The sequence below is a fragment of the Melanostigma gelatinosum genome (genome assembly GCF_949748355.1).
Source record: "Melanostigma gelatinosum genome assembly, chromosome: 3".
NCBI classification, from domain to species: Eukaryota; Metazoa; Chordata; class Actinopteri; order Perciformes; family Zoarcidae; genus Melanostigma; species Melanostigma gelatinosum.
The window spans coordinates 15,979,339-15,990,349 of NC_136636.1; the positions used below are offsets into that span (position 1 = coordinate 15,979,339).

An 11,011-nucleotide genomic window follows, 5' to 3' on the forward strand; every position below is an offset into this window, starting at 1 on the left:
CAACATGTTAGCTTGCTAATCAGGCAGACTGGCCCTTTCTTTAAGTCACTGTCCACTCGGCGTAGCCTTGCATTCTGTTCTGCAACAAATTTAATTTTAAACTTGCGTGTCTTGACTTCGGATGTGTTTTTTTTACGGGTGGGGAAAAATACTTGCATTATGTTTCTCCACACTGTGACAGTGACCTGCTCGCTGTGGATGTACTCTGGCGGACACTGCCTGATAACTACTCTGCATTCCTGGCCAGACTGGGCGGGCGGGCGGGCTCTGGGTGCTCCGGGGATACAACCACGGGAGGTGCTCAAACGCGACTGGCTGGCCTGCAGCAGTAGGTGCAGCTTCTCAGGCTGTCCCGGTCTGTGCTGCCCTCGGTGCTTCCGCGGCGGCCGTCTTCATAGTGGGACACTGGTGATTAGAGCCAAACAAGGGAGCAGATGAAGTGACAGGGATGTTCTGGTACTTTTCAATAGTATATACTCATAATAATGGCCATTCTGAATATGGGTCGTAATATCTTTGCGCTCACTTTTGCGTCCTTTGTAGAGATTTGGGAGATTTGTCACCTTCAAAACAACATATCTGACCAAGCAGCTCATTAAAGCTTTTCAAATTCATTTCCTTCACAATGAAGTTAGCACTTCATATTTAGCTAATACTGGGTGCTAATTTCTGTATTTACTTTCAGTCAGAGACAAGTGTTTGTTGGTGGCATGTGCAAGGTTAGCATGAACAAAAGTTATTCTCATTAAGAGAATAAGACCCAGGTTGAAAATAAAATGTTCCTTTCACAAGTTAACTGATGTTCAGGAGAACGGTCATGCCTCATCTAAACCTCTCATCACTTGTCAAACCTTACAAGTTGACCCATCCTCTCCTGTTTGTCTCAGTTTTCTTGACTCCCTTGTCTTGCCCTCACCCACTCACCTCCCTCCCTCTATCCCTCGACGCACTCATTCATCCTGTCATCCCCCTTTTCATCCCCGCCACCCTCCCTCTTTCATTCAATCCCGTGCAAACCTCTCCCATCTTCCTCTTCTCTACCGTCTAAGGCTCAAAGTTGGATGGCAAAGCCTGAGGAAGATCTCTTCCTTTCTGCTTTCTACACATTTGTCTTAGACCAGCCAAACCTGCGTCCTCCTTTTCCTAATGCTGCATTTGCGAAAGATACTTGCTCAAGACAGTTGTATCATTGCAAAGTTAACTGTAAGAAGGTTAAAATACTATGCATTTACAATGTAGCACAATATCCATTCCATCAGTAACCCTTTACCTATACTGTGGCATGATTCTTGTATGTGAAGAGAGCCAGACGTCTGAAATAGACTGAGAGTGTTTGTTCATTTATTGATAACTTACAGCTCTCCTCCTCCCCATTCCCCAAATCGTCTTCCTCCTCCTCCTCTTCCTCTGGGAGCAGATGTCCATGGCAGGGACTGGTGGGAGTAGTCTGACTCGGTCCCTCGAGACTAGTACCCAGCTGCAACTTCCGCATGTGACGCACCACCGCTGTGGCATTAAATGCTTGCTGCGTGGACAGAGAGAGAGGAAGGAAAAGCCTGTCTGTGTCTGACAGCTACCGAGGGAGAAAAACAGCAAAGGTGCACAAAATGTGTGTCTGCCAATCTTAATTTCTGCACGTTCAGGATTCAGCCATGGCACTGACCTTCCATTTACTTTTGGCAAAGTTCTTCTTGATTTGAGCGCTGACAGATTCGTGGATATTCTTGTCCAGAGCTGTGTCTCCACAGATCCTGAAAAGTCAACAACAATTACAGAATATACAGGCAGTTGCGTCACCTGGCTGAGGCTTATTCTCCTTCTTATTTGTCAATTAGTAGATTGACAGAAAAATATATCAGGAAATGTTTTGATCATTGATTCATTGCTCCAGTAATTTTGTCAAACAAAATGCCAAACTTTATCTAGTCCCAGCGTCTGTGAATATTTCATACTTTTCTTTGTCACAGATACAATGTATGACGGTCCTCAAACTAACACAAATTAGACTGTGGACCCCGATTTGATAAGATTTGTTCCTAGGATTCCCTCTTTTGGATGTGTTATTACAGAAAGTGTATGAAACCCATGACCAAAATAGACTTATATTCGGCCATTGTGTTGCTTTTGGGTAGAATTATAGGGAAGATTAATTATTCCCCTTTTGCTGGGGTTCCCCTGACCACACTTGAACTACTGATACAGTACTGATGGTTGGATAAAACAAGATATTTGAATGTGTCACCTTTGGCTCTGGAAAATCTGAATGAGACTTTTGAACAAAGAGATTAATCAATTAATCGAAAAAATAATCAACAGATTAATCAATAATTAAAAATGGTTAGATGCAGCCGTACTATTAATATCTTTTACAATTGTTTTATACATTGTTCTCACTTTTTCTCTCAAGTTATTCATTTCGTCTGTTAAAAGTCAGAAAATAGTGGAAACTGTCCATTGTCATTTTCAAGAACCCAAAGTGACGTATTTAAATTGCACGTTTCGGCGTTTCGACCAACAGTCCAAATCCCAAAGAGAACATCTAAAAGCTAGAGAATGCATGAGAAAATTGAAATTGTTAAATTTTTCAGTTCCGTCAACTCGTCAACTAATTGGCAAATAGATTTCGAGACTACACACAAGCATATTGAAAGGGATGAGTGTGTTTTTAGATATTCTTTGAGCTGTAAAGACAGTGAGTATTTTGACTTTTTTTACCAAGGATGCTGGAGGGCCTGATCACATGTATATCTCGTCAATGATTCTTTCTCCATTAGGTGACAGATGAAGTCTTTGGCTGCAAACAAAAATCAAGTTCATGGTGTAATACTCGACTCTGATCTGCTAGTTATCACTCGTGGATCTGCTGTACATATTGTTAGTAATGGGTAGTACCTGAATCTGAGATGTCATCCCAGTACGGAGAGTCAAATTCATACTCCGCTTTCAGAATCTGCTCAAATAACTTGGAGTCGTTTTCATCGTAAAACGGAGGATATCCACATAACCTGATGGAGCGATATTGGAACATAATCAATACTATTACTAACTTTACATCGCTTTACACACTTCTCAGTGATGAATGAGCTCAGACTTACAGAATATAAGAAATAACTCCTATGGACCAGCAGTCCACTGCTTTGCTGTACGGCTTCTGAGCGAGCACCTCCGGAGCTGTGATACACAAACACAGCAGACATTCAGGAAAAGTGAAGAATAGAGCTGCAGAGGGGTTGAATTCAAGTAATCTTGACCTTTTCTGCAATACTATGTGATCCAGGTCACGTTAAACAGGTAGAGAGCCCTTGTGAAACACTTGCAATTGACTCAGAAGTGGATGAAAGAGCTTCTCACAGCTAAATGAATATAGAGGGGATATCAGTTGAAACAGCAAGTGCTCAGTTCACATGAAAGAGATGGGAGAGGTGAGGAGAGGCTGGCTGACCAGTGAAATGAAGGCCTTACCCACATATCCAGGAGTACCGCAGGCTGTGGACATGACACTGCCTGCTCCCTCGATCTTTGACAGTCCAAAGTCACTGATCATGATTTTGGAGTCTTCGTCCATACTGTAATACAGCAGATTCTCTGGCTGCAGATGACAAGAAGAGCAATCAAAGAGGAGGGTTAGAAAAAGGAAAAAAAGCGTCAACTGCAAGCCAGATTGAGCTGATTTATTTCTGTCTTCCCAGAGCAATGATACCTTCAAGTCTCTGTGAACGATTCCCATATCGTGGAGGTATTTGACTGCATCCAAGATCTGGTGGATGAGTTGGCTGGCATCTCTCTCTGTGTAGAAACCTTTCTCCACAATCCTGTCAAACAACTCCCCTCCAGATACCCTGCCAGGTGAAAATCAGAGAGGTGTAGTATTGAATTTGGGCTGAAAGCAACGCTCACGCTGTGCAGCCAAATATTGTTCAAACCATGAAAAAATGGTTTAAATTCTAGATATATATGTTGCCAAATATCATTTTACAGAAATTGTGAGAAAAATGATACACAGGACATCTAGACTATTTGGTGCAGTTAAAAATGTACTTTGACTTTGAGTATTTTAATTGATACAGATAAATGATGCACATGTGGCATATATAAATATATATGACAATAGAATGTGGAATGAAATGATCCTGAAAGCTATTGTAGGGGAAACAAAAGGGGAAAACTGAATGTTAACTGAATGCTAATGTAGTAAAACGGCCATCACAAGTTCTCAGATCCCCTGGCGACATTTTTAAATGTTTTGTTTTGTCCCCAACCCCAAAATATTAAACTTACAATTATGGTAAACAGAGAAAATCAGCCAATAGTCCATTTAAACACTCTGAACTAGACATTTTTGTTTGACAAATTGTTGCCAATGAATTGTCAGTAAACCGACAAATTGATGAATAAAATCTTGACAGTGAAAATGTATGCTGAATGCACCCCTTCTATCGTATTATTGGCCCTTGTGTAAGATGAAGAGAAAGAAAAACTTACAGCTGCATGACAAGATATAGGTGGGATGTACTTTCAAAGATGTCCTCCAGCGTAACAATGTTGGGGTGCTTGATTCTGAGGATTAAATGGACAGAAATCGTAACTTTTCTGTTTCAAATTGGTCACCAGGTGGCATTCTTGCTGCATTATTCTAATTCAAAACTGTCTGTTCTCTATTTTCTATGAAAGGGCATGCAGTTAATTGGGATCAGAACTTTGCGTTTTCCCTCATCTCCTACAATATAAATTGAAAAGCCTCTCAGATCAGATACAGAAAAGCTCTAGATACAGTAACGACCTCTTGCTAAGAAACACAATGACCGGTATGCAGCTGGAACCAGTAGCAAAGACCAGTTTTGGATATTGTAGTTGTAGGGCTTGACAGAATAACAATCACAAATACAATCTCACCAATTGGATTGTTTACTGTTATGAACCAGCCAACAGACAGTCGAGCATCTCTCGGCTCTCAAGTCAAGTTGACACAGCATCGCTGTAACACATCGGCAGCTGAGATGGGACTTTTAGTAGAAATGGTGTTTTTTTCAAGTCTGTCACTCTCATGACTCTCTCATTTATTTAATCGTGACTTTAGGTATTTGACCAAACTCCACTCCTCCCATTCTGCCATATCTCTCTCCTTCTATCGTACCCTACCCCCCTCTCCACTTCCCCCACCCTCTCTGTCTCTTTCTCTTTCTTCAATACACTGCTGCGGGGAACTCCGCACCATCTCCGCCTCTGTGTGCTGTTGCCCTGGCAACAGGGACACTAAAAATAGGTCTATCTTCTTTGCTCCTGACATTTCCGGTGCACAAGCCTACTGTTTCTGACACCGTGCATTTAGTCACCCATTTAATTGACCCCTTGCATATATTATGCATCTGCGCATGCATTGCTGGAAGAGACTGCCCTGACTAATTTGTCCCGTTGGACACAAAGCACCAGCTGACGCATTGCGAGGAACTTAGGTGACCTCACCTGTGTAGTACAGCGATCTCATTTTCGAAGTTGTTCTCTTTGCCTTCCAATGCTTTCTTGGGGATGCACTTGATGGCCACTAGCCTCTGAGTCCTCTTCTCCTCTGCTAGTACCACCTCTGAGAAAGCTCCCCTGAAACACAGGCAGTGGAAACACACACACACACACACACACACACAAACATATGCAAACGTTAAAGCAAGCAAATGTGTTGGAGTGTGGGGTGAAATAGACAAGATGGGAGAGTATTGTTCTTAGGCTCTACGGGCCATGAGGGATTTCAATTTGACAGATTTTACAAATTTTAAGAAGGAACTAATGAGACAGAACATTCAGAGCTTTTCTTCCAAATCATTTTATAATTCTTCATATTTCTTCAGTGTGTGTGTGTGGTGTTTAGATGAATAATTCAAAATGGTGACATTACTGAGAGCTTTTGGGGGCTGAGAAAATGCTTAGTAGGTGTAGCAACAGATGCATTCAGACATTTATATCACTTGTTTAAAAAAAACAAAAAAAACTATTTTTAATCTCTTCAATAATAGATACAGTAAATGCGGTGTGGCTGTTTCTGAGGGACAGTCAACTGCATTATGTATTATGGTGATGGTGAGAGGCAGAATAGTGTGTATTTACACAGTCTCCCCAAAGGAGCGTGGAGGGAGCAGGGATCCTTTACATGCGTGTGAAACAGCACCGTCATGCAATACACAATGGGAGTTCAATGTTCATGTTTTAGCCATTATTCCCTCTTCCTTTCCATCCGTCACACTGTGGAACACCTTGAGGACTTCTCCATCTGAAGTTCACTTAAGTGTGCAACCCTAAGATGAAAGGATGCAGACATCACAAGGCTGTTGCCAACAACAACCATGTGATCAGGAGGCAAACCTCTCTCACGTTCTGTTGATTCTGCTTTTAACAGTTATTAATTATAAAAGCACTAAAGTCATTGTGCAACCCCGACCGTCTCTTTGTGCACCTCCTCCCATCAACCATGTCATAATAAATGCCCAGTGTGGAACTGCGGTAATCTTTGAGCTTTGTACCGTGGCCATCTTGTGCTCAACGAAGCAGCGCAGCAGAAACGTTTGCACAGTGGAGCTGATGCACACGAGGGCAGACGATTCTCACACACATCTCCGGTTTCATTTTTTAAACAGTCCTTAAAATAATCTCAGAGCAAAATCACAGGAAGCTCCAATTCTCATCGACCCATAAAAGCATTTTAATATGTTTAAGTCTGCAGCATTTAGAGTGGGGGATTCCACAGAGGATCAGGAGCGACACAACTCTATTATTGGTGTGTAGTAATCTATTTAGTCTTATTCTCCGTTTACTGTAAAATAGAAGGGTCAGTTGGCCAGGACAGGGAGGCAGACACGAAGTGGCCCTAAATGTTTCTGCTTCTGGTCGTGCATGGAGAAAGACTTTGATTATTTTAATAATTTTATAGTGAAAAGGCAACAGTGTCCAAGAACCCATGGTGGTGTCATCAAATGTCTTCTTCTTTCATACCAACAGATCAAACCCCAAAGAGAAAAGCAGCAGAACCTAACGATTGAGAAGTTGGAACCAGATCATGTTTGAAATGTATTCTTCAGTAGAAGACATAGTTTAAATTCAGTTTACAGTAAGAAGAAGATGGCAGTAACAACAGTGTCAGTATACTGTTATTTTATATTATCAACAGTATTACTGTCAGAAACAAACAGTAAATATCTGCCTTCAAATTTTAACTGAAGTTTATATACTGTTTGTGACCTGATCCATGCTTTATCTATGTTACTCCTCAAAAGAAAAGCTTGCCTTTCTGTTGCCGTGAGACACATTGTAATTACTGGAAGCATCCAGTTGCTAATTTCTACTTGGAGGCCGAGTAGGGATGGGCTCTCAGGGGGACGGCAGTCAGAGGAAGAAAGGAAGAAGCTACTGCTGTTATTCACAACGGATGAGATTTAGTTAACAGCTAATGTGTAAGTCTCAGCACTATAGGCAGCAGTGAAATGATTATTGTCCAGATTTAAAGACTTCAGTTCTTCAGTCTCAGATTAGAACACACAGTTTCCTTTTTTTACAGCAGCAATCAGCAACATACCACTGATATCTTGAATCATCATTTTATCTATTTCATGCCAATAAATAGTCCTGGCGTGCACATTAACTTGCTGTTAACAAATTCAAATGAATAAGTTTCGTATGACTAATTGGCCTCAAGACACACAGCTGACGCTCGGCTGTTTTTGTGTACACGAACAAGACTGTCAACACATATTTTCAGACAATTTAAACCTCCCTAAGATGGATGGATGGATAGATAGATAGATAGATAGATAGATAGATAGATAGATAGATAGATAGATAGATAGATAGATAGATAGATAGATAGATAGATAGATAGATAGACAGACAGACAGATAGATTGATTGATTGATTGATTGATTGATTGATTGATTGATTGATTGATTGATTGATTGATTGACTGACTGACTGACGGACGGACGGACGGACGGACGGACGGACGGACGGACGGATGGATACCACAGCATGAGACTGTCTGACACACAAACACACACTCACACACATCGCACACAGGTTGTTGAAGACGCTTTAATCCCAGCTGTCCATATGGGAAAATATTGATTCACACATTCTCATACTGCTGTCAGTGTCTCTCCTTGCTTTTCACTGTGACAAGTCTGCTCTTCTTGCACTCTTCCATGTCTTAAAGGCTTTGCCTGACAAAAAAGTATTGATGTAATTAAATCCCATTTGCACTGAAAATGATGGATGTGTGCTGCAATCAAATGTTGTTCATGATGTTCTTTTTTTTGTTCTAAAGATACACTGTCAATCAGGTCAGTCAGGCCCCTTGGACCTGTTGCGGACAGCTTCGAGCATCCATAAGTTTATCGATATCCCCTGATGCAAGAGCGCCCTTCAAGTCCAACATGCCTGCAAGTCCCAAAAAAGCTTTCTATTTTCAGCCTAATCCATATTGTGTTTGTGTGTTTGAGAGGAAGAGACACAGAGAGAAGTGGATATGCACGGACTTACAGTATTATCCCATTCCAAACAATCTCCACATTCATTGTTACGTCGGAGTCATTATGAAAAAAAACTATAACTTCACATCAACAAAGCTTGGGACTGGATCATTCACTTTTCCATCTACTCTACTGAAGTCATGCGTCGGTCAAACCTCTTAACTCCTCTGCTCTTCTCTGTAAACAACCAGCATGAGAGCTTTCCAACAGTGTTAAGTACTCATCACAGTGTTCATGCTCCTACACATTATCCACCTGGACTGCACGAGTAGTTCTTAAAACTCACCTCCCCCATATCTGGTTCTTATCTTTGGTTCTTTTTTAAGGCGCCATTCTTATGCTTTGGCTCTGAGTACAAAATTCAACAATCTATCATCGGCCTAACATCTGTCTCTGAATTTCCACTTCGATGTTAAAACTCAATTAAACAATGAGTATTCTAATATTCAATAAAATAGCCTTTTAAGAAAGGGGTGCTGGAACTGCTGCTCTTACTGAAAATCACAACCAAATTCTGCAGCTCGATGCAGGTTTAGTTGTTTTGAGCTCATTGTTTTGAGTTGGCAGACAAGTTCACAAAGGCCGACCATAGATTCTCACACAAGAAGTACTCTGCTGTGGATGTTTAAAGGTGCAATTTGCTGGATTCAGAGCATTATTGTAGCAGCAACTCTTTGCTATTTGAAGATGTAGTGGAGTAATGTCTACCTGAGCAGCACGTTTGCCATAGTTTGCACTGTTAGAACCATTAGCTGCGAGATGTTAAGAAGCAGTTAAGAAGCAATCAAAATGCTCCTAATCTCATATGTAGCACCTTTAAACTGTTTTTACTGCTATATTTGGGGTCTGATATTAATTTATTAACTGGCCTCATGCTCTTCATTTCTGTACCACAAGCTGCCAGCTTGTGGGGATTTCTCTGTCCCTAGGACTCATACACTGAACTCATTTTCATATATCACCACTCCTTCAAGTCCCACGCCAACAACAAAAAAGTTAGCTAAAATCTCATAAAGTGTGTTCCGCCATCACTTGACAAAATTGCAACAGATGTATGGCTCCGTATCGAGAGTTTTATCAGAGCTATACACTTGGCATGTCTCATGATTTCATCATAGGTAGATGACAGGAGAAAAGTGATAGTTAGAACAACTAAAAACATGTGCAGCCAAAGGTTGACAGAAATGATATCTGTAGCGTGGGGGAATTGTTTCAATCTGCTAACCCTGGGACAGCTTGTTCTGAAGTGGACTTAACGGAAACACGGCATCGACTGTCCTGTACAATGGTTGGGAGTACTCGACATTCTCTGGTAAAAGCTTTGGATGGGACATCTTGGCAGGAAATTTGGAATAATGACAATAAGGGTAGAAATTACAACGCAATTCAGACATCAGTCAGAGTGAGAAGTGATGGAAGTAAAAGTAGAAAAGAAGATGTTACTTTCAGATTAAGGTTCGGACATACAGGACTCAATGACACATACACATCATGAAAAAGACAGAGTGGGATAAATGTGAGATATGCAACTGTAAAGAAACTGTAGAACATGTGCTGATAGAGTGGAGGAAGTTCAGGGTGGAAAGAGAAAGACTGAAGAACAGAGTGGGAGTGGAGCATCAAAGGCTTAGAGACAGGGGACAAACAAGTTCAGCTTAAAAGGGCTTTATTTAATATATGAATGGAACGGGTTAAAAAGCCAGAATATGACTGCAATTTGAAGTGTATTTCTAATTGTTTCATTATATTTATAAATAACATTATTATTGTGTTTAAATGATAACTCCGGTCCAGTAGGTGGCGCCTTAAACATTGGTTTGTAGTCCGCCATTAAAGTGAAAGAAGAAGAAGATGAAGAAGAACAAGAAGAAGAAGACTGATCTCCTGGCAGCCTATAAAGCTATTGAAGTTAGCGTAGCATGCTACCTGGAAACAGACGGACGGGGACGGACGTGACGTGACCAACACAGCGCTAGTCAGAGTTTAATGAGAGTAAACGGTGTTTTTAACGGAGTTCGTCTGGAGGAAAACTTTCTGTGGTTTAGTGAAAATGTCTAAAGTAGAAATGTTGAGATCTTTATTCAACCAGCGACGAACTGCGGCGGTTGAAGAGATATTTGGTCTGTTTGAAAGAACGATAGCAGAGTACGAGGAGGAACTCTCTCGTGCAAAAGAGGCGAATAAACGACAACGGGAACTTCTGGACGCTGTTCTCAACCCGGAAATCCGGATACAACGAGCACGTGGGTTCACTTTATTTCTTTATTTCTTCTCTCAAACACTGTTCATGCTCCGGCTGATACCTTTTTAATGTAGTTTGGAGTGAGACTCTGTTGCAGTTCGTAGTTGTCTTCTTCTCCTGATTTAATACCTGCAAACCACGTGTCGCTTTTCGGCGAAATAAGCAGTTTTGAATCAAAATGGTGTGTGTGTGTGTGTCAACTGGCCAACCAGCGTTTCTCAGATTGGCGTGAGACAAGGAGAAAATGTGATTTCGTGAG

General features: G+C 41.2%; 1 protein-coding gene across 1 annotated transcript; it reads right to left on the reverse strand.

The window, feature by feature from the left end:
• Window positions 1-301: 301 nt before the first annotated feature.
• Window positions 302-9,238, reverse strand: LOC306775651 (calcium/calmodulin-dependent protein kinase type 1-like; the record flags this gene model as incomplete). Its single annotated transcript, XM_079266110.1, has 11 exons — window positions 302-405; window positions 1,357-1,525; window positions 1,664-1,751; window positions 2,716-2,794; window positions 2,893-3,005; window positions 3,096-3,171; window positions 3,463-3,589; window positions 3,701-3,839; window positions 4,483-4,557; window positions 5,464-5,595; window positions 9,219-9,238. 11 exons carry the CDS (start codon window positions 9,236-9,238, stop codon window positions 302-304), a joined length of 1,122 nt encoding a protein of 373 aa, XP_079122236.1.
• Window positions 9,239-11,011: the final 1,773 nt, after the last annotated feature.